Source organism: Amyelois transitella, chromosome 3, assembly GCF_032362555.1.
Source record: "Amyelois transitella isolate CPQ chromosome 3, ilAmyTran1.1, whole genome shotgun sequence".
NCBI lineage: Eukaryota > Metazoa > Arthropoda > Insecta > Lepidoptera > Pyralidae > Amyelois > Amyelois transitella.
In genome coordinates, this window is record NC_083506.1 from 8,395,266 (window position 1) to 8,420,807 (window position 25,542).

The 25,542-nt window shown below is 34.2% G+C and overlaps 1 protein-coding gene across 1 annotated transcript; it reads right to left on the reverse strand.

The window, feature by feature from the left end:
* Positions 1–374: 374 nt before the first annotated feature.
* On the reverse strand, positions 375–25,163 carry LOC106137789 (uncharacterized). Its single transcript, XM_060948853.1, is given in 27 exon segments — positions 375–698; positions 858–1,037; positions 1,810–1,978; positions 2,149–2,217; positions 2,292–2,683; positions 3,533–3,715; positions 4,132–4,222; positions 4,550–4,659; positions 4,768–4,960; positions 6,153–6,331; positions 6,640–6,819; positions 7,159–7,327; positions 7,838–7,906; positions 8,418–8,815; positions 9,449–9,631; positions 11,237–11,327; positions 11,620–11,729; positions 12,222–12,390; positions 20,020–20,171; positions 20,528–20,701; positions 21,052–21,220; positions 21,418–21,486; positions 21,712–22,106; positions 22,398–22,583; positions 23,504–23,594; positions 23,751–23,860; positions 24,998–25,163. Coding segments are annotated over 27 exon segments (4,596 nt in total). The 5' UTR covers positions 25,146–25,163; the 3' UTR covers positions 375–531.
* Positions 25,164–25,542: the final 379 nt, after the last annotated feature.

Consider the following 25,542-nt stretch of genomic DNA (forward strand, 5'->3'; position numbering starts at 1 on the left):
ATTACATAATTTCTTAAGAATTCGTCATTCGCTGCAAAATATATCTTTCAAACTTTTATATTCCAAATCTATTTTGGAATGTTATAATACCTCTAAGTATTTATAAAGGTCTGTTTTCAGGTTGGTTTCAAACATTCCATTCCTCCACGTTTTCTTCCAAACATTATGAATCATTTACCTTGGCAAGCCTACCTCTTGAAAATGTGATATAGTCTTGTGAAATTAAAAAAATTAAGTTTTTTTATTACCAAATTCTAGCTTAAAGATATCTTTGCAGCATCTTAGCAGTATATGAAATTATGTAATGCAGGTGTTAAATGTTCGGTATAAAAGTACCGATTTTTTTTTGTCGCACTGCAAAATTAAAAGGCATGTAATGTCATATGGAACATTTATTAGTCTGCCTTACAAACTTTAGCTGCGTTTTAGCTAGCAATATCTACATAAAAAGGTATGTAAGTACATACCACAGACTAAAACTATGCATATCACGTTACCCTTAATTATTGTAAATAAATCTTTTAATATAAATTATGAAGAAACTCTTTTGTTGAACGTGACGTAAACAGGTTGAGAATTCCTCAGCACGAGGTCTGTGATGATTTCCAGGTCTGACTGCCGAGTCACCGGCTCCAACTCGAAGTGGCGGAGGATTGCAGACAGGGCTGACTTCATTTCCATCATTGCGAATTTTTGTCCTGTAATACGTTTTTGTATTTACTTGGAATTAGGTGCATACAGATTCTTAGTATAAAAAAACATAACATACATACGGCGACCCACGCTGTTCTCAGAGAGAAATCGGTCTGGGTCGATTCGATACAAGGAACGATCAAAAAAAGGGTAAAATAAATTACCTATGCAGTTTCTGGGGCCCGCACTAAACGGTATGTATGAATAAGGATGGCGCCCGACGCTGTTTTCAGGTAGAAAGCGGTCTGGGTCAAACTTCAGAGGGTTTTTGAAGAGGGTCTCCCTCCGGTGCAAGTCATAAATGTGAATGTTGCAGTACGAGCCAACGGGTATTGTGTAATTGCCTATGAAAAAATAAAGAAGTTTGTGAGTGGATATAAGAAAAGATTATCAAAGTACAGGTAAATGGAGTTCATTTTATTGCTTAATGTGTAGTTTAGTTTATTTTATCTTATCGTTTATGAATGTTTTTGCAATCTAGTCCTCCTAGTTACATACATACATATAATCATATCTTTAACCCTTGCGGGGTAGACAGAGCCAACAGTCTTGAAAAGACTGATAGGCCACGTTCAGCAATTTGGCTTTAAAATAGAATTGAGATTCAAATAGTGACAAGTTGCTAGCCCATCGCCTAAAAGAAGAACCCCAAGTTTATAAGCCTATTCCTTAGTCGCCTAGTTACACTTGCGACTAGTGCTCACTTACATGCCATTTAAAGATTAGATTTTGACGATTGACACCTGTCTGATTCCAATTAGCCAAACCTAACCTGTCTCTGACGTAATTTACATCAGAACAACCCAGACCAACCTGGTTCATGATTCACATAATCATGAACCAGGTTGGTCTGGGTATCACATATACTCGAAACAATCACTTTAATTGGAAAACCCGGTTTTATAAATCAAAAAATCTAAAAAAGAGGACACTGACTGATTGTTTGACGCACAGCCAAACCGCTGGATTTAGAGATTTGAAATCTGGTATGTGGGCTCCTGATGTAGTTAGGGGTGCACTAAGACAGGATTTCCCGAAATTCCCGTGGAAAATATAGAAATTATCTCTTAAAACACAAGTCCTTTTTTTATTCCACTTACTGAGACTGAGACTTACTGAGTTTGACAGTTTCGCTCAATGCGCGACTGATCACAGGTACAGGCGGATATAGACGAAGACACTCTTTGATGCAGCACTCGAGGTACCGCATTTTAGACAAGTCTTCTGAAGTAGCTGCGCGCGACGAATCCCCGAATATCTCTCGCTGTTCTAGGTAAATTTTGTTCTGAAATGATAAAAAGTGTTAACTGTCTGTGCAATGGTGTAATTTATCGAACAAAAAATTAATACATACTCATTAAAATTAAAACCATCACCTTCATTATTTAATTTCTATTTTATTAAAATTAATTGTTGATAATCAAAGTATGGTTATTTTCAAAAAAGTATAATTACTTGTATATCTTTCTCCTCGGCTAATAAAACTAGACTAAATGTCAAGCCGGCAGCTGTGGTATCATGTCCCTGTTAAAATAAAATTAAAAATTAACAATAGTTTAAGTATACTTTTTCATACTTCTAGATTTATTATTATTGACCTCAAACATAAAAGTTTCTACTTCCTCTTGTATGCCCACATTATTTATGAGTCCTTCCTTTTTAGCCAGAATTAATAAATCGAGCATGGCTGCTTTTTTCTTCTTCTTAGTCATAAAAGTATCATCTGTATGTATATCGTCACTACTCGAAATGCGATTTGTTTCAATGTAATCTTTTCTGTCTTTGATTACTTTTTCTGTGAATTCTCGCACAGTGTGAAGATATTCCTTTTAATGTCGTCCTAAAGATGAGAGGTTGAAAACAAAATCTGTATGGTAGTAAATTCTGCTGATTCTTTGAACGAGCAAATTGCCAAGACCGTAAATAGCTGCTTTGTACGATTTTGCTGATCCAGTTGTTTCTTCAGATAGCTGAGTACCCATAGCAGTTTCTGAAATTTTTTTGTAGAAATTCAAAACGTTGTTAAATAAAAATAAATCTTATGAACTGCTACGTAAGTGTAAGATTTTGAAATCTTAAGCAATAAATTAATTTGAGTATGATGCATACCGTTACGTGCAGTTATGTAACTGTGGTTCCTGGCACCAATAAAAAAAATAGGACCACTGCATTTCGTTCCCATGGATGTCGTAAAAGGCGACTAAGGGATAGGCTTATAAACTTGGGATTCTTCTTTAAGGCGATGGGCTCGCAACCTGTCACTATTTGAATCTCAATTCTATCATCAAGCCATATAGTTGAACGTGGAACTTTCAAGACTGTTGACTCTGTATACCTCGCAAGGGATATAGACGTGATTATATGAATGAATGGAATGAATGAGTTAGATGAATTCATCGGAGATTTACAATGTATTCTCGATAAGTAGCTTTGAAATCAACCATATTTAATGGATATCTTCACTATTGTTGATCGTTCCCATGGTCATAGTACAAATTATATGTCTATTATTAACCGACTGTTGCATCAACTGTAGATATTTTTTAATAGTTCCTAATCTCAAAGCAGAACCATAGAGAATGGTCCGTTTGGATTTTTATTTTTAGGTAGTATATCTTTTTCAGTCATGAATATTTTTGACAAAGTGTATTAGAAATCAACTTTGATCTACTTAATACAAATACAGAAAAAAAATGTACAGGTGACTTTTATAATATGCTATGCTATTGACGTTATATGTATATTATTATGCTCGTGAAATTTCCATTCGATTGCTAACTACCGAATTAAAACATAGAAATCGAAATTATTTCGAATTCTATTTTAAGATATCACTTACCACAAATAGAATTGAGCGTATATTCAGAGAGCAGTGATACAATATCGATAGCTTTTCCAGGTGTTCTTTCAAGAGATTTGATTAATCGATTACTATTTTCTTCCAAAATAATATGAAATTGCCGTAAAATGTTAAAATGAAAGGCGGGCGTAAGAATTTTTCTTCGTTGATGCCATTTAGAACCTGAAAAACGATTAAAATACCCATTTGCCTTATTTGTTTAATGTAATTGACATATTCGTATCACAGTTGGTACCTTCGTAACAAAAAAATATAGACTAAGTTTAACATTATTTGCCAATCATTCGCTAAAGACTCAGTAGGAAATTGAGATACTTCCTAATTAACCAGAGCAGAGGTCAGACAATACCCTGGTGTTGACCCTGGGAAATAGAAAAACTTTACGTTCCTTGTGGTACCAAATATAGTGACCGATTAAGCACAGGTTTCCTTACAAATTGGTTTTTCACCTTTAACATTGGGAAAAACCCAAAAACACTTCTATTTTTGGCTCACTGAACTTATATCAAAATAAGAGATAATAACTAAGGGAAACAAAACTTTTTACACCTATATCTGAAAACATTAAAAGTACATACCAGAGCTTAATAGTAAACCATCCCACAGCCATGGTTTAAGGAAATTGTACAGAGGGCTCTTGCTATTATGTTTCGACGTCGCTATAACGACCTGAAATTTACAATATACCTTTTTCATATCTTGTTGCAAGACGTAAAGCCTTTTGTTTGATTTGGCAGTATTATATTAAAAAATCAATATAATAAAATTTTTTTAATTTCAATTTCTTATTGTTATTGGTAAATCGAACTGTAACGATTTACCAATGAAAATAAGAAGTTGAAGGCTGATGATTGAGATTTATCAATACACAGGTGTAATGAATAGACAGTTTGTAATTTACATGTACATATTATTATTAATTCAAGGACTCTTTTGTAATTTGTTATATTCCTTTTTTATGTGCAATAAAGAGTTAACAAACGAACAGCTACTTACTTCTATATCTTCTGGGTTGTAAATATTAACCGCCGAACGAGGAAAGGCCCAAAATCTGTAAATCCCATTATATTTCTGAGCATTCCGTCTCCCTAATTTGAATAATTCGACTGAAATCAAATCATATTACATTAACAAAAATTATAATCTCAGAAATGTTATGATGATTATGATCAAGCGTATTAAATATACTTTAAAATAAATTATCATATAATTACCAGGTGTAAGCATAACTTCTAAGGCATTGCCTAGTAAAAAAACGTCCTTAGGTCCAGGGATTTTCTTCAAAATTCTGGCCTTTTCATTTTCATTGATGAGATAATGAATAAAACACAGTAACAGCGCAAAAGCGAACAATACGAACAACATGATGGAACTCCGAGGCCAAGATAAGACTTTACTGACTGGCGACTGACATTATACTGTTAATAACATCCATAATTGAGGAAGCTTGTTAAATATAATATACATATAGATACAATAACAGCAACTGGACCCAAACATTTGTACTTATTTGACTCAATCTGGGTTCTGCGAGTAGAATTACCTTGCATTCTCGCCCTTAGGTGAGAAAACCTTAAGTTTATACTTGATTACCGATATTCTTGATGTGTATTCATAAAAAAGTTCTCGTGAGAACGACACAGGTTTTTAAACCTTTGGACTCGCTAATTGTTTATCATTTTGGACTTTGAACTTTGATCATTTTCCTCAAATCTGTTTGGTCAATTTTATGGACGATTTCTAAGTTTGTTATTGTGGCTTAGTAAAATTTAGTTCGGAACTATGTTCCATATTTTTAAATCATGGATTAAAGAGGAAAGATTGGATATCTTAGATCGGTAGATGGGAAATTCGTGACGGAAACGGCTAGGATAGAACCAGAAAAAAGAAATGGCCAATTAAAATAAATAAGTTAACATTTATAATATGGTTCTTTGAATATTACTATCACTAAATGAAATTAAATATCAGTATAACATCACTTTAATCAAGATTGTGCTATTCCTTTCTATATATTTCACACCTTCACACACATGAAAAAAAATGAAGAAATAATAGACTTCTGTACCAACGTAGGTAACGTAATATAAACTATAAATTTGCGTTTCAAATTATTGTCATTTTAATATCGCGAGTAATTTGTGAAGGTTCTATCTTGAGTATTAGGTGAATGTCGTATAGTCCAGTTAATTTCATAATTATAAAATCTTTTCGCAATATTTAATATACATTTCCTTCAAATAATTTAACATTTTCGATAAAGAATTACATATCATAGTTACTTATACAAAAAATCTCATTGGTCTGGGTACTGTTTTAAGATCAACATTCGCCTTGTATTAAAATAACATTACCTATTGCAATATTTATACCAATACCAATGGGTAATGCCAAAATACATTGAGAACACCAGTAAAAAAGACACTGTCATGTCAAAGAATGTCACTTTAAAATAAAATATTTGTTTTTATCCTTTATACTTCGAATATTGGCTTTATTTCTGTGATCCACAGACATATTGGTTCCACTTTTGGAAACTAGAGTTACTGGCAAAATACCTGGTTAATTTTATTTTCTTGTATTAATGTGTCATGTTTCATAACAAATAATTATTATTTTTATTTCTTTTTTCAAAGCGAACGGAAACAGGACCGGAGTTCCTTAAAACCAAGTCAGCAGATATCCTGATGTCGTCGGGAGTGGTCACTGGGAACAGCTGAAATTCCCGGAGTACCGCAGATACCACCAATTTCATTTCCAGCATCGCGAATTTTTGACCTGAAATTGGATGTGAGATTATGTGTACCATTCTTCTTGTGTATTGTATATTTGTGTTAGGTAGGTACCTAAAATTTTATAATGATCATATCGAAATTATTGCCTTTATATTGAATGCGCAATAAGCGAGTGAAGAGGGTAAAGGTTTCAACGTAACCGAATAGCTGCTTCAGGGGTCTGTTCATAAACATGCACAAGGGAAATATGTCTTATCTTTTCTTTCGTTTTGTTTTACTCCCGAGTTAGAGATAAAGGGAAAAATGAGACATTGTAAGCCTTGTTCGAAAATGATCCACAGCTATTCTTACCTATACAGTTCCTCGGGCCAGCACTGAAAGGTATGTAAGCGTAAGGGTGGCGGCCCACGCAGTTCTCTGGTAAAAACCGGTCAGGATCGAACACCAGAGGATCCTTGTACAGGTCCTCCCGCCGATGGAGGTCGTACACGTGAATGTGGCAGATCGTCCCTGGAGGCACGGTGTAGTTACCTAAAAGTTTAATGATGTTAAGGTTACAAAGATATAAAATCATCGCAGGTTAGTTAGTTTATAAATATACTAGTTCACAAAGTATGTATAGTATATAAAGAGGCGAAAATACATCTTAGTGCGCATTCAAGGAGGTGAACTCAAATGGTATTAGTACTTAATAGGTGTTAGCTAAACTAAACCTTAGTACCAAATTACAAGGAACCTCGGTGCAGCATTTATAATTTTGTTACTGGTAGGTAATAAGCAAAATGTTTTTATTAAATAACGTATATTAAAGCTGCTTGCTTTAATCCGCACGTTATAAAAGAAAATGTTGAACATTCCCTTTTCACATACTTAGTTCAACAGTTTGATTCAAGTTTCGACTTATAAAATGCACGGGTGGGTACAGTCGCAGAGATTCCTTGATGCAACATTCAAGGTATTTCATCTTGCACAAGTCATCAATAGTTGCGGAGCGAAGTGATTTTCCAAATATTTCGTGTAGTTCTTGAACGATTTTGTCCTGAAACAGTGAGAATTTGCAAACATATCTACATTACTTGGTTATTTTACAAAATCTATAATCATAGCCTTCTACTTATATTAAGCTAGTTGCAGTGCTTCCAAAAATAAATAAATGTAGCTTTACTATGAGTGTTAAGAAAGAAATACGTTATTCTATTGGTGCATAACTAATATATTTTCTCGCCCTTATTTTCCGGTTTCCAGTTGCATCTTTCGCCTCTGGCTTTGTCTTTAGGTATAGGCTTCGTATCAACTATAGGATTGTCAGGAAAGTTGGAATAGTTACGATAGATAGTTTAGAATCCTTGTGTAACTTTTACTCCATACAATTGCATTCTTACCTCTATGGAGAGGACCCCGGGGATTTTTAATCCATATAAGTAGGTATATTTGTAAAGAATAAAGTCTCTGCTCTACTGCCTACTAGACAATGCACGGCCAAAACTAATCGGCGTGGAAAGCTAAAATTTCCATGTATGTACCTTAGGGAGAGTATGAACAAAATTACCTGTTTGTCCCTGTTGTTAGCAAGCAGCATCAGGCAAAATGTCAAACCCGATGCAGTCGTATCGTGTCCCTAAAAGTAACATTTTTATCAAAGAGTTGTCGGGGCAAATGAGCTTGGGAATTGGGAACAACATTGTTGGACGTTTGCAAGCTACTGAAATATGCACTTGCTGTGTAGAATTATTTAGTTCTTACTTAGCTCATATAGCTAGTTTGGCCTTACGGAATCAAATATGAATTATTATTTTTGACAAATTTAAATGCCCCTGATTAAGTCAGCAACGCCTTTGCAGTCAATCATTTATTGCTTATTAATATTTGAATTTATATTACCTAACTATCGCACATATAGCACAGCTAATACAATAATAACAAAATCTTTTCATGATTTGCATGATTATTGCATATTAAGTATTTTCTTATCATTAGGTAGGTACCTTTATTATAGCCATGGAATAAATAATGTACATGTATTTCCATAAGCACACTAGCATATCAACACATTTTATAAGTATCTAAATGTACCTTTTACTTCAAAAGGTTCTAAAACATTTAAAAAAAACATTGTTTTTGTTTCTTACCTCAAACATAAAAGTGTCTACTTCTTCTTGGATGCCATTTTCATCAATCATGCCCTCTTTTTGAGCCGCAATAAGCAAATCCAACATGGCCGTCTTTTTTCTCCTTTTATTCATATACACATCGTCTGATCCACTTTCAGTAAAATCATTTAAATCGAATTTATTAAGTTCCCAATACAGTTTCCTGTCATGAATAACTTTTTTCGTGAATTCGCGTATGGTAGTTATAAATTTTTGCTGTTCTTTTCCCAAAGGCGATAAATTAAAGATGTTATCAAAATAATATGGCATTTTGATAAATCTTTCAAATACTACATTTGTTAGCGAGAGTATGGCCTCTTTGTAACGTTTTGCAGATGCGCTTGTCTCCTCACTGAGTTGAGTCCCCATGGCAGTTTCTGTAAAAACATTTATAATGATTACAAACCTATGTAAGATTACGATAAATCTGTTTGTTCTCCACTTAAAACTACTTACAAAATAAGGAAGTATTATTATTTTAATTCGTATTATTCTACTTATTATACTAATAATAACAAACATAAAAATCCGTTACAAAAAAAATATTTTGTTCAAAGAAATGGGATCCAAAAATATAGGTATTGTAATTATATTAGTTACCTTAAACAAAACATTGCGATAGTAATACAATTACCGCAAAAACTGAACGGACACCGAATGTTGCGTATTTCACGCTGCACTGGCGTTTCCTTACATATATTACCAGTGTCGAAATTGAGTTCATAATCTATACCACCGTCGGAGGATAACTGAACAATGTTCATAATTTTTATCATTACTAGAATATTCCCTCAAAAATCCTGTCAATGCTTGTTAAAATTTCACTTTCACAATACGCAAAGTCTACCTATCGCGCATTAGTCCTAGTTCATACCTCCGCCTTTAAACATAACTAACAGGACTGGATAATTCAGATGCATGTGGTTTTTTTTCTAAAAATTAATCAATTGAAGAATTAATAAGAAAAACTTTATATTCAAGCCGTTCTTGAAATAACTAATATTCCTTACCACAAATGGAATTCAGAGTGAACTCTGACATAACTGGTACAAGGTCAAGTTCCTTTCCAGTATGCTGAGCCAGTTTGGCCACTAAACGGTCAGAATTCTCCTCCAGCACCACGTAGAACTCCCGCAGGATGTTGAAGTGAAACGCAGGAGTCAGTATCTTGCGACGTTGTTGCCATTTTGATCCTGGGGGATAAATATTTTGATAAGGATAAATAAAAAATAATCAAATAACGAATAAATATTTACATACATCTTTCTGTGAATCAAAATGAAAATGTGAATAAATATTTACATACATCTTTCTGTGGCTTAAATGAATCTCTTAAAACTCATTACATACCAAATGCATACATGGTGCCTACATTGATTTTAAGGGTGTAGTGCTTTACTTGCTTTACTCTAGAAGTAGGGCTCAATTCGTTCAATCATAAACTGAATGGCCACCATATTGGCAGGTTTATATTTTTCCTATTCCTTTCCATTTATACCTAAATGTGTATTCGACATATATTTACAAAAGGATCATTTCGAACTACTGACGTATTCATGTTACCAATACCTGATAGAAGGTATTGCAGGTATTGGTCGGTAAATCCTCACAGCTGATCAGACCTATTAGGTTTGTTGTCAGGACAAAAACACTTATGTACCTAAATAAATGCACATCAAACATACTTATCTATGTAGATACATTTATGAAAACCTGTCTGTATGTATTAGGATTAGGTTTACTTTCGAATAAATTATATTTAACTTCTGTCTTTAATTGGTTATATTTATTGTAAGATAGAAAAGGTTCCAGGTACGAGGCAGTAAGTCTATACTTATTTCAAATTTATTTTCTCTCTACAGGAATATTTTTCGTTAATAGGTATATAATTTACCAGACATAAATAATGTCAAAGTTTATCTTACTAGATAAAATTATCACGCATGAAATAATTATTCAGCTATACTCGGCCTTCGAATCTCGTGGGTGAATATTCGCTCTATCTACCCCATAATATAAATAATATTTATAAATAGAAAAAGCTTTAATTATTATTTAATAACTTCCTTATTAAAATGAGATTTTTAAGATCCAACTTTTTTTATCCAAACCGTTTTAAAAAACAATTCCAAAGAATTTATTAATGCCCCTTTTGAACCGCCTTTTTAATATAAAGAATTTACATACATACATATGGTCACGGCTATATCCCTTGCGGGGTAGACAGAGCCATAGTCTTGAAAAGACTGAATGGCCACGTTCAGCTATGCCGTGTGATTCCCGGCACCAATATAAAAAAGAATAGGACCACTCCATCTCTTTTCCATGGATGTCGTACAAGGCGACTAAGGGATAGGCTTACAAACTTGAGATTATTTTTTTAGGCGATGGGCTAGCAACCTGTCACTATTTAATCTCAATTCTATCATTAAGCCAAATAGCTGAACGTGGCCATTCTGTCTATAAAGAATTTCTTCGTCGAATTTTATTTTTTATGATCGTACAAAATGAACCTCGTTTTAGTTCTTATGCGTCAAACTATATAAATTATCGCATCACTTGTTTATCTAAACAGGATACAATGAGACTGTTTCGTGGAACAAATATCTAGTGTACTTATAGGTATTTCACATAATAAATATACACAGTTTATCATTCTCTTGACGATAAATCCAAATTATATTCCTGCCTTCAGGATAGGAGCCCCAGATACGCCTATGACCACGATTCTTCTCTCAAACCACGATCTCAGACCACAATCTCTCACAAAATTGGCTAATAAATAAGTCTATAAATACCATTGCTGAGAAGTAAACCATCTTGAAGCCACGGCTTTAGAAAATAATACACACGGCTTTTTTCGTTAAACTTCGTTGTCGATATAATAACCTGAAATAAGGTAATAAATAAAATAATAAATCTCCATATTCTCAGAACAATAAAAGATCGATATTGTTATAAAGAAACACATTTAACACAAAAATAAAGTAATAAGTAGTTAGTACTTTTTCCGGCGCTAGAATAGCAACTTCTTAGTTTCTTCATCTTCTTAGAATCTTAAATTCAGCCAAAAAACGGCTATGAATGGAGAGACTCCAGTCTTGTGACACCGTAAGGTAGGTGTTATCTCTCTGCTTAAAAAAGTATCGGTGATTTTGATAAAAAAGTACTGCATTGTTACCTCGATATCCTCTGGATTGTAAATGTTTACTGCCGACAAGGGGTAAGCCCAAAAGCGGTACAAGTTTTTCCATGTGTTCGCATATTTTCTGCCTAACGCAAACAGTTCCACTGAAAGCACAAATTAATTTTTTTTCAATTTGTCATTTCATAGTTATTTTATAGTTGTCAATAATTAGTAAGGTATTTCTTATTGCAATATGACCATTGTCACTATTTTAAATAGCGATTAATAAAGCTATTTTATAGAATTTTTAATTAAGTTTTTGCTTATTAATAATTTGTATTATTAGTTTCATAACTAAAGCAATAATTAAGTATTTAATTTATACGTAGGCACCTCAATATATCGAACTATCAACTCAATGACAATTACAATATTTATATCTCGAAAGGTTTACCAAAGTATCTTTAAAATTTATTGAGAGTTAAGCAAAGAAAAGAGAACCTTTTTCGCTCACACCGCACGATTTCCTATTATCACGATACTGACAACTAGTACGACAATACAAAACCATTTCTTCCAGGCTTTGACTCTCATAAGTCTAGGATTTAACTATATCTGAAATATCCGCGGGTCCAACATACAATTGATAAAATTACCTGGCGAAACGATGATTTCTGGAGCATTTCCTACCAAGAAGGTCTCCTTTGGCCCTGGGATTCTGCGCATCATCCGCGCCTTCTTATTGTAGTTGATCAGCAAATGAATCACACACAGCAGAACCACAAGAGTCATCAAAACATACGCGATCATCGTGAGGAGTGCGCGCTACGCTACACAGCATAATATACTGACTGACGTCCAGATAATGGTTTTCGCTACTAAATGCCTGCATATTTCATTTATTGCCGTATTGAACAGCAGTATATAACATACACGCATGCAATGTACAGTACGCATAAAACAGTTTTGTAACTAGCGCGTGATTCTCTCCTGTTAGAATTAGCCTAAGCCTGAAGGTTTTGTCTGTCGCTTGGTTAAATAACTTCAAAATCAGGCCTTGTTTAGTCGTTACAAAAAAAAAAACAAATCTTTTCTCTGTTAAATATCAGCATGGATAGCTGATTTATGTAGACGACGACGCACTCGTAAAAATTATGAGTAAACAAAAGTAGGTTATCAGATAAGATACATAAAACTTCAGATTTTATAAGCAGAATTATTATTTAACCGGCTATTAAATGAACATATCATCCCATTAAATCATAGAAAATTTGTGATATACTTAAAAAAAGAACATTTTGAACTTTCTTTATCATAGTGATAATTGAAGCCACCTTTACGTCATACAAAGGGCGTGCTATGCGGAAGTCAAGCATTTAATTTTCATCTTTCGAACCAGACGCAATCAAAATTATAAGGAAAAAGCTTTTACGCAAAATCATCAGTCAATTAAAGACACAAGGAAGTAAGTATTGTCTTTATTTAAAGGTTAATTTATGAAATTAACGAGGAGCTGAAGAAATTCGTGAAACTATCGCACAAGATAATCATTCATTTTCGACGTTTTTTAAATAGCATATTAAAAATATTAATTATGTATCAATATACATCATTTTTGACGGGCTCTGTGGCGCAGCGGTAGTGCGCTTGTCTGTGTCACCGGAGGTCCCGGGTTCGAATCCCGGCCAGGGCATGATGAGAAACGAACTTTCTTTGATTGGCCTGGGTCTTGGATGTTTATCTATATACGTATTTATTATAATTCGGGTCTCCACCGAAGACGATATTTAATTACAAGCAGCAGTACGCTAGATGATGCTGTCTCCGTCACATGTTTAGAGATTTATATGAAACTGAAAAATCAGGTATTCCCCCCTCTCCTTCCCACCCCACGCGGCTGGTCCGGTGCGGTCGCTCGCCATTACGTTTTTGTGTGCTGTCGATGTCACATCGTTATTAAAATTTTTCACGTCACTTACTTAATAGTTTCGAACTCTTGAGTTTTTTATTCATTTTAAAAATGGGAAAAAGAAAAAGGCCTATGGAAGAAGATTACAAGGATATCATAAAGAAAATGAAGAAACTCGAAAGGAGGTTAGAAAAACGTAAACGCGATATCTCTTCTTCGGATGATGACAATTCATCGTGCAGCGAAAAAATATCAGGTAACTAAATGCATTTCATATAGTTTCAACAGTATTGAATCACACATATCTCTAACGGGAGATTTTATGATCTACGCTCAAAATACATATAAAATACAAACCATCAATCGATAATCAGATTTTAGTTTGCTTGATTGATAAATAATAATAATTTGATACATTCTATGATGAAATATAGTTGTTAGATATCATGTGTGATCGATCGTGTACAGATCGTACGGTCATGGTATGCTGGATTACTTTAAATGTTTTAACATTGTTATTCTCACTAATTATGCAGTCCCTAAGACTAACTAGTGTTTATTGAGACAACCTATATGGTTAGTCGGTTATTACTACATACACTGGCGACCTATATAGCTAGACTAAAGCATAAGACAACCTATATGGTTAGTTTTACTGCTACATACTGGCGGCCTATATGGCTAGACCAAAGCAAAAGACAACCTATATGGTTAGTTTTACTGCTACATACTCGTACTGGCGGCCTTTATGGCTAGACCAAAGCAAAATACAACCTAAATGGTTAGTTTTGCTACTATACTGGCGGCCTATATGGCTAGACCAAGGCAAAAGACTACCTAAATGGTTAGTCTTGCTACTATACTGGCGGCCTATATGGCTAGACCAAGGCAAAAGACTACCTAAATGGTTAGTCTTGCTACTATACTGGCGGCCTATATGGCTAGACCAAGGCAAAAGACTACCTAAATGGTTAGTCTTGCTACTATACTGGCGGCCTATATGGCTAGACCAAGGCAAAAGACTACCTAAATGGTTAGTCTTGCTACTATACTGGCGGCCTATATGGCTAGAGCAAAGCATAAGATAGCTGATATATACTAATATACATATATGTATTATATGCTTACAATTACTTGTCTATTGCAGACATCGCTCCAACAGTAGAAGAAAATGACAATGGTAACCATGATGTTCATTCACCATCACTCTCCTGTACCGAAAACGATAATGATACTGCGGAGCTAGATACCACGCCAGATTTAGACCCAGATATACTGGAGATATTAGGCGATGACCCGTCAAAAGATAATTGTGTAGGCGAAAAACTACACAAAGATATAGCGCTCAGATGGACACATATTTTGAAAAATGGCATGAGTAAAGAAATTAAAACCGAATTGCAAAAACAATATTTAGTGCCTGAGAACTGCGACAGCATTAACCCACCAAAATTAAACCCGGAAGTTAAAGCTGCCATAGACGAACAAAACCTTAAAAAAGAAACGTATAACGAGCATAAACAAAAACAACTATCTAACTGTCTAGCTGCAATCGGTAAAGCACTGAATATTGCTCTTAGTAATGAGGAAACGTCACAGGATCTTATAAAACCATTAAGTGACGCCGGTCGACTCCTGTGCGACCTCCACTACCGAGAATCACAATCTCGTCGTTACGCTATTATAAACTCACTTAATAAAGAGGCTAGAGATACCGTCAAAAATACCAAAATAGACGAATACTTGTTTGGTTCTGGCCTTGGGGAACATTTGAAATCATCAAAGGCCATTAAGAAATCGGGTACAGAAATGAAACCCAAACCGGTACGACCACAGTCTAAACCCTCAACGAGTCAACCTCAGCGCGGGGCTTTAAACGCAAGGGGGGGCTCGCGAGTGCCGGAATCGCGAACCAATCCCGGAGTCCGGAAATACACAACGGCACCGGAAATACAATAAAAAAAAAAAAAATCCAAAACACTTAGTGTGATAGATATGCATCATGGAAACTTGACCCATGCTCCGAAGTGGTTGACGCTTTTACTTTTGATTGGCAAAATATCTACTTTTACGCGTTTCCTCCATTTTGCCTAATCGCAAAGGTTCTAAAAAACTTATATCTGATAAAGCAAAAGGTATCGTTGTCATACCTTGGTGGCCATCACAACCATGGTTCCCCATGTGGTCAAAACTAACTGTTTCAAGAGTCATCTTTTTTGAACCGAGTAAACACTTGTTATGTTCTCCTTTCAGAGAGTACACAGACCTTACCCTGGTAGCAGCGATGTTATCAGGGAGGGATTAACAAGACAGAGCGTCCCTTCGACGTCCATGAGAATAGTTATGGCATCATTTGCTCAAAGCACACTAGCTCAATACAACTCCTCAATTAAAGCATGGTGGGATTTTTGCCAAGGTAAAAATTTAATCGTTTTCCAAACAACAGTTCCACAAGTAATGTTGTTTCTGACACAAACATTTGGAAATGGCGGTCCATATAGTACTATCAATACACATAGGTCAGCATTGTCCTGAAAGGATAAATTAAAACCCCCTGCTCCCAAATATAACTCTACTTGGGACACTAATAAAGTCTTGACGTTTTTATCGAATTATTACCCACATGAAAATTTATGTTTAAAAAAATTATCATTTGAAACAATTACTCTACTGGCTATTGCCTCAGCTCAGAGGATGCAGACTCTAAGCCTTATAAAATAACAAAATATTCTTAGTCAAGAAAATTCCATAATTATAAAAATCCCTGACATAATTAAAACATCGCGCCCTGGAGCATGCCAACCGCTCATCAGACTACCCTTTATACGAGAGACCCCTAATATTTGTCCAGCACTATCTCTTCAAACTTACATAAACAAAACAAAATCCTTGCGGATTCCAGAATCGGGTGATTTTTTATTCATAAGTTTAAGAAAACCCCACAAAAAAGTGGGTTCCCAAACGCTCGGTCACTGGGTTAAACAAGCGTTGGAGGATAGTGGGATAGATATTAGTTTGTATGGCGCGCATAGCGCTAGGCACGCCTCGACCTCGGCTGCTCACAACTCTGCTGCAGGGGTAAGTCTGGAAGCGGTTCGCAAAGCTGCGGGGTGGAGCGATACTCTGATATTTCTGAAATATTATAAAAAAGATAATATTATTAATTCTAATAATGAGGAATTTGCATTATCTATTTTCAATATATGATCAAGTTATCTGTAAAAGAGAAATGTGTTGTACTTATTTTTAGTTTACTCTTGTTTAACTATAAATTTGATTAGTCAGCGCAAAATCAGAACAATCAATTGCATCTATTGTATTAATGAGTGATGTCATTAAAAAAAATGTAAATGACATATTGATTGTTATGTACTTCATCGTATTTTTATTTGACCCATATGCCTTTCAAACTCTAAACATCTGCTTGTAATTAAATATCGTCTTCGGTGGAGACCCGAATTATAATTGGGAATTAAACGAACTTACCTAGTGAAGTTCGATTCCAATTATGAGAGGGTCCCACCGAAGACGATATGACTTCCCCCCCAACCCAGAAAATAAAAATACAAAATCAGGCAAACTTTGAAGATAATGGCGAGCGACCGCACCGGACCAGCCGCGTGGGGTGGGAAGGAGAGGGGGGAATACCTGATTTTTCAGTTTCATATAAATCTCTAAACATGTGACGGAGACAGCATCATCTTGCGTACTGCTGCTTGTAATTAAATATCGTCTTCGGTGGGACCCTCTCATAATTGGAATCGAACTTCACTAGGTAAGTTCGTTTAATTCCCAATTATAAAATATAGTATCGTTGAGTTAGTATCTCGTAACGCAAGTTTCGAACTTACTTCGAGGCTAACTAAAAAAAAATAATATATATGTATATATAATTTTACTTCTTGTAACTGTGAATTGCATCACAATTAACAGGTTAAACTTTAGATTTCTAAATATCCCAGGATTTCTCGTTGCCATGGGAATTTTGGAAAATCCTTATGTGGATTTAAGTACATTAAAAATATTATGTATTTCACGTAACCGGTAGTCTACAATTACCCAGACTTGTTTTTCTCGTTTATTGATATCCATAAAACAAATACGAAATTCTAGCTTTAGGTACCTTAATTAAATACGTTTTTGTACCGCATTCAACTGTGTTTACAAGCAAGTGCTTGAAGTAAATTTTTCAATCGACCATAACTTCTTTTCCCCTTAACTGATTTTGATGAAATAAACAACGCTCCTAATTATATATAATCCAACTTTTAAAACTGCATTGAAATCCTTTGAGTAGTAATAACGTACCAGAGAGACAAAAATAAAAAATATACATTTTTGTTTCTGTTACTCTTGTTTAATCACTCCCTGTCAGTTTTTTGCAAACATATGAATTGTGCAGATACTCTATTTTTACTATCCTATTGTCTTGATGGAAACTTGAAGAAATCAAAAAGTTAAACTTATTGTTTTTATAAGATTTCTAAGATTATTCAGACTTTAGATTTATTTAGTCTATACATTTAAAGGCAAATTTAAAACATCATCATTCATTTTGAGATAATTTTTTAAAATCATAACTTTTGTCTTCCGTACTCGCGCTTTTAACTACCTGGCTGGCGTGTATAACGTGAATTTGTTAGTTTTTCTTTTAATTTTTAAGGAATTACTATTTTTTTCTATATCTGTAGAAAACGAAATTAGGTTCTTGAAATATTATTAAAATACATACATACATACATAAAATCACGCCTCTTTCCCGGAGGGGTAGGCAGAGACTACCTCTTTCCACTTGCCACGATCCCTGCATACTTCCTTTGCTTCATCCACATTCATAACTCTCTTCATGCAAGCTCGCGGTTTCGGGTACTTTTGACCACACCCTTCACCAGGACGTCCTTAATTTGATCAAGATATGTTCGTCTAGGTCTTCCCACCCCGACCTTTCCCTCCACACTCTCCATGTATATCTATATATTAAAATATTTATAATAAATAGGTATAGATTATCAAATCGGCATTATAGAAATAAGACCACTCGTTTTAAAGAGAAAATGGGAAAGCCCATGGATGTCGTAAAAGGCGACTAATGGATATGCTAATGAAATTAGGATTCTTCTCTGGGCGATGGGCTGGCAACCTGCCACTGTTTGAATTTTAATTCCAACATAAATCCATACTGTTGAACGTGGCTTTTCAGTCCAGTAAGGGATATAGACGTGATTAGGTATATGCATATATTAAATCTTCTCAATAAATGTACCTACTACGAATATTACTTCTCTTTTTCTTATTACAAAAAACCTTTAGTACTAATTAAATATTAATTTATGAGTTTTCCTTTCACATCTGAAAGCCTATGTTATAATTTATTTTTATGCGCCTTGTGTAACAAATTTCTTTAAATCATGTTTTTTATTTTGTAAAAATAAATGCACATAATTTAAAAAAGTTTTATTTTCTCGTACAATATGAAACTATCACATGTAAAAGGTTATTTTGACAAGGAAGTGCAAGTTTATGATATTGTCTTACTGACTGCACCCGGCGAAGATTGTGAAAGGTGAAAAATAACACATCCTGGACCCTGAACTCGAACAGTCATCGACCGGACAAAGATTCTTTAGGAAAGATTAAGGTCATATTTTACGTCTCTGATACACTGTGCCGTGTGGTTCCCGGCACTATTACAAAAAAGAATAGGACCACTCCATCTCTTTCCCATGGATGTCGTAAAAGGCGACTAAGGGATAGGCTTATAAACTTTAGGATTCCTCTTTTAGGCGATGGGCTAGCAACCTGTCAGAATTTGGCCATTCAGTCTTTTCAAGACTGTTGGCTCTGTCTACCCCGCAAGGGATATAGACGTGATCATATGTATGTATGTATGTATGATACTGGTACTTAATTTTAAACACACAAAATTTAAACATCATTCCAAAAAAATATTTTATTTATAACATTTTATTACATAAAACTAGTTACCAAATTACTAAATAACTTTTTCTATTAGGCATTAAAATTTTCTGAATTGTAGGTACTTTAAAAATATAAACCAATTCAAGTATTTAGACCACTTATGGAACTAACGATGCAGACATAGAAAAAATAATAAATATAAACGAGACAGACTACACCGATTGAGTTTAATTCGATGTTAGTATGAGACTTGTGTTATAGATCAAGCCAATCAGAGAAAGTTCGTTTTTCATCATGCCCTGGCCGGAAACATCGGGCGTCTAAGTTCAATCCACAAGATTCTAAAATCTTCTACGTACATATATAAAAATAAGCGACTTATTAGGCATATAACTACTTCATATTTAAAAACACATAGATTAATTATTTTTAAGATTACTTATCTTAAACAGTTCGGTAGTCCACTCTATAATCCGAAGATAAAATATATCGTAATAAGGTACATTAATTACGAGTATTTTTATTTACTTTAATTTTTATGCTAATATTTCTAACTATATACAGATTATATTCTATTTATTTTCATAAAAATACCTATCAGTCTTGTTTTTTGTCGTTCATCATCGTTTCTGGAATTTAACGTAAATGGGAGCAGTGGTCCGTAGTATGAAATCGGTGACGAAAACCAGATCCTGTGGCCTGGTCACCGGGAGCATCCTGTACTTGCGAATCACCGACGATAGAACTAGTTTCATCTCCATCATAGCAAACTTTTGGCCTGAAAATGTAATGCAAGCAAAATTTATATATAATTAATATCTGATTTTATAAGCAGCATAATCATTGCAACCATATTTCTTTTTCATAAGGATAGATGGATTAATTGTGGTGGTTAGCAGAAAAAATAATAAAAAGCATGATATTCATATCCCACCGTGACTATGTAACCATTGTTCATTAATTTTGATAACCAAATGCTTTACGACGAAGGCAAACATCGTGAGGACACTTGCACATTCCGGCAATGAATATGTAACCATGATCCAATACTGGTTAAGATACCAGCAAAGTTTGCTCAAGCTACTACCAGCCAGAAAACCTGGCTGCATTGAACAATTAATTATCACGACGTACCAATACAATTTCTCGGTCCTGCACTGAAGGGGATGTAAGCGTATGGGTGCCAAGTGGGTTCAGCGAGGAACCTCTCGGGGCGGAATTCCAGGGGTTCCGGGAACTGGTCACTGCGTCGGTGCAGGTCATATATCAGGACCGCGCATTCCGTCTCAGTAGGTATCAAGTAGTCTTCTGTGCATAAACAAAGAGATTTTAATAACTTAATAAAGAAAAAAGATTGATATGGATGCATTCTTACGATTTGCTTCTTAGGCATGAAATAATAACTCTAGCTGAAGTTTTTTTATTGAAATTTGGCAGGTACCTTGGACACTTCGTTATAGGTGAAGGTTAGTTGTACATTAAAATCAGTAAATGAAAATTACAAATATTTTATATGAGTGTAGTACAGAATTTGACATCAATATGGCGCCTAAATAAAAGCGAGATTCGCGTTTGCAACCAACGACTTCTTATTTTAAATTACATTCAGATCGCATTTTTGGGTTTCTTAAAAATAGTAGTACGACAATATATCTTACTCAATTGCAGTGGTTGTAGTATCCTCCTTACAATGAACGGTACAGGTGGGTAGAGCCTCATAGTTTCCTTGATGCAGCATCCGAGGTATTTCATCTCAGACAAGTCGTTGATGTCCGCTGCCCGGTCAGAAGAACCGAATATTTTTTCGCACTCTTCAAAAATTTTCTCCTATGAAACATGATTTTGAATCAGTTATACCTACTCAAGAGTTAATGATTGAAATAAGGAGATATTTTCCTAAAATGAAATTAATATTGTACTAGACTATTATTATGTGTTACATAAGTCCAAAGCACGCCTCAACGCATCAACCTTTACGTTGAACAATGTCAAAAGAAAGTCAATTTTTGTTTTATTAATCGTACCTGGCATTCTTCATTGTTGGCTATCAGCATGAAAGCAAATTGAAGAGCTGACGAAGTAGTGTCGTGTCCCTGAAATAATTTAGAACAAATTGTTTTCAACAGTAACAAATAATGGATCAAATATTTCTCATGGTAATCTAGTGGACCAAATCTAATAACGTCATGTAAAGTACTTACATGCCAGCTTTAACAGATCGACTTTAAAGTTCATCTTCAAAACCAACTTTTATTTAATGAAAGAGGAAGAGAGGTGTGTCTTGAGAGTAACGTATTAACCCAATATAAATGGCCTACCTCGAACATGAACGTGTCTACTTCCTCACCAATACCATCCGCGTCAATCGTACCATTCTCTTCGGCATGGAGCAGCAGATCCAGCATAGCTAGCCTCTTCTTGCCTGACTCTAGCGAATCTTCGTACTGAACATTATCGTCTTTATCGAAGACTAGATTTTTAAATTCCTTATCATTCCTCCTTTTATCTACCACCTTTCGACGGAATGAAGTCAGTAGATTGAGCAATTCATTGAACTTTCGACCGACTCGCGTGCGATTGAACACGATTTCGAAGTACATCCAGCACCGCTGCCCCCTATACACAACACATTGACCGAGCTTGTGTATAGCATCTTTGTAAGTTTTCCCAAATTCACTGGTCTCAGCATCCAATTGTGTACCCATGGAAGTTTCTAAAATAATAATATTTTTTTTACTTACGTATGCCTTACTTTTAAAGCATAGATAACTTATATCAAACGAGCGCCTTTCCCTGGTTTGCTTTAGTAGAATAATGACTCATAAAAGTGACATTGATAAAATTTAAACTGGTGTTTATACGAATAATAACATTTAAGTAAATAAAGCATTCAAACCCACATTTCATTAAGTATACCTAAATGGTGCGATATTACTGTAGACAGAACATAAGTCAGAACGATTTAATCTTATATGACTTTGTACTGTTCCGCCTCATTACTTACCACAAATAGAGTTTAATGTGAAATCTGTAATCATTGAAGAGACTTCAGTTTTACTCTCATTTTCTTCATGACGTAAACGTTCTACAAATTTCCAACTGTTTTCTTGTAAAATATAATTGAAATTACGGAGAATATTGAAATGAAATGCTGGTGTTAAAATCTTTCTTCGCTGTTGCCATTTGGAACCTGTAATCATTATGAAAAAAATATATAAATAGAAATATTAATGGAATGAAAAGGAGTAGCGCTATTCTAAAGATCCCGAAACTATTTTTAAATAGGTACCTCTCACTCTGCAATATACGAAAATAGTGTTTCTTTTTGTGAAATTCAAATCCACGGTCTTCGAATAGCTTATCCACAATAAAGATTTCGAAGTTATGATATGGTGACTTAATTATGGATCACATTGAAAAAGACTAGCTTTATCGTATCTACAAAAACAATAACAAATGTTATCAACACTATGATGACATCATTAACATATAAGATATTTGTATTTATATGCCGTTTGTATTTAAGTTTGTCAATCAATAAAAACACGACGTTACATTACTCGTACGTATCGGTCAGTACTTTCACCCTTTGAACAAGACGTAGTTCCTCTATCGGCTAGTCAATTTTATCTGTTTATTGACATGACCTCATTAGTCCTCTCATAAATAATTCTTCCGGACGCTGGATAGCAATAAAGTCTTAACAAAGATTTTCATTTTATGGCTACAATTTGCCCGACACTTAAGTATTTCACGTGGATGTCGTAAAATGCGATTAACGTTAAAAGCACATTCATCTTGCTGCTAGACCAGATTGGAAGCTTATATAAAATATAATTTGGTGGGTCATTGCTGGGTCAATCAAGGAAACTCATAAACTTGAGATTGTACTTTTAGGCAATGGGCTTGCAAACTGTTACTGAATTTTATTTTTATCATGAAGCCATCTTGTTAATTTGGCCTACAAGTTACTTCCAAAACACTACTAGGTACGTCTAAAACATACTTGTTTGGGGTTTATAAATAAGATATTCGCTAGGTAAATCAATTATTTTATCTTATGAAATAAAATGAAAAGTAATTAGAAATAACATTTATTCATTTACTTACCATCACTAAGAAGCAAGCCTTCTTTCAACCACGGTCTAATAAAACTGTATACAAAGCCTTTTTGATTGTATTTTGTTCCGGAAATTAAAGTCTGAAATTTTAAAAATAATTGAATGTATGCCTTCAAAAAAGGACTCTCTAACATTTTTTTAACTGTTCTTTATTTAGAATTACGAGTACTATCTCAATATAATTGTAAAATCCTATTATTATTAGAATGTAATTTTGTTAAGCGCTTTTTATTCACCTCTACATCTTCAGGATTATATAAAATTAAAATCTTCATGGGTCCCATTTTTAACTTGAACAGCTTATTGTATCTACTGCCCAAAGTCCGAAAATGATAAAATAGTCGCACTGAAAAATACAATGCATTTAATTTATATGCAACACTAGAATATTTTTTTAGTAAATATAAAACAATATTTTGATTGTAAAGTTTTGTCACACTTTATTGTATAAAAGACATTTTTATTTACAACTGTCAATTTTTATATCAGTGGATAGCTTTACCATGTGGGTTCTTACCCTTGATCTAATTAAAAAATTAACGTTACACTTAGTTCATGACAAAATCGTATATTGTGATTAATTTTCATAAATAAATTAATGAAACAAAATAATAAAGCCATAGTTTGAGGAAGCCAAAAATAATGACACATAGGTAATGTATTCCATTCAAAAGCAAATATCAAAATAATTATTGTACGGAAGTTTCGCAACCTACGTTCTTTTACGCAAAATGCCATCTTGAAGACAATAAATTCATATATTTCGATATTTACTCTTACGAGAAAAGAGTTCTGCACTGTATACTTTATCACCTGTATGTAATTGTTATAAAAATATATGAAATGATATTGAAATAGAAAATACAAGTACTACTAAGTAAACTTGTCTTACAAACTGTGATCATACAAAAATTCAGGTATTACAGAAAGCAGGCTCTCGGAGAATCCTTGCTAACTCTAATAAATATAAGTTGGATTTCGGATAAATACTGTAATCGACAGAACTAAGACGACATATTATAATGTGAAACAATGTTTAATGACAGGAATAGAAAAAGGAATTCTTGATTGTTTGGACACGTTAAGTTGAGAGGATGCATATTATACAAGGAAGGCGAAAAGAACCTTGATCGAATCGGGGACGTCTGGGTTTAAGGTCAAGTTAAGAGTACACTAAATAAGACTGTCATAGAAATATGGCAAGTTGAAAATACATCTTTAAAGAAACTGCAATATCTGCCTATCCATCCGAGAAAGAGGCGTGATGTAAGAAAGAATGATTTTTTAATAGTTAAGGGAATTTTCACAGCATGTTTGGGCAATAAAACGGATACAACTGGGAAGAAACTTCCCTGTTGTCATCCCGGGGGATAGCGCTAGGGGGGACTACGGAGAATACTCGTAATCTTAAACATATTTACACCCTGTACATGAATAAAACTTATTATATTTGGTTAATAAACAATAAAAGAGTTACAAATACCAGTATCCATCAGAAAAAAATCCAGGGCATTTCCAAATATGTATAGACCCGGTGGACCTGGGAGTTTATCGAACTGTTCATGTTTGACCAGGCGGGCCAAGAAAATGAGGCAAAATAATATCACAATCAACCACAGAAATAACTCCATAGTGAGACGTGCGCCGCCTCCAACTTAACATTAAATAATTGAGCATATACACTGATACCGTACTTATACCCATTCGTAATCTATAAATAGTGTTTATCGGATAAATTGGACTTTAATGAATTGTTTATAAATTTTAGCTCATTTTTTTCATAGTAAATAATTATAATGTCAGACATTTAGCTCATGAAGCCTCATCAACAAACGGAGTGTTAACTTTAAAATAATAAAACTATAATTATATGGATACTCTAAGAATAAAAGTCGTTTTCATTATTTGATATGGATATAATAAACTCAAACGAGATTAAAAATTATATTAATCAAATCAATCAATGCTTATTGCTGTCTTTCAATGACATTGAGTCATTTATTGTATTTGTTATGACATAACACGATA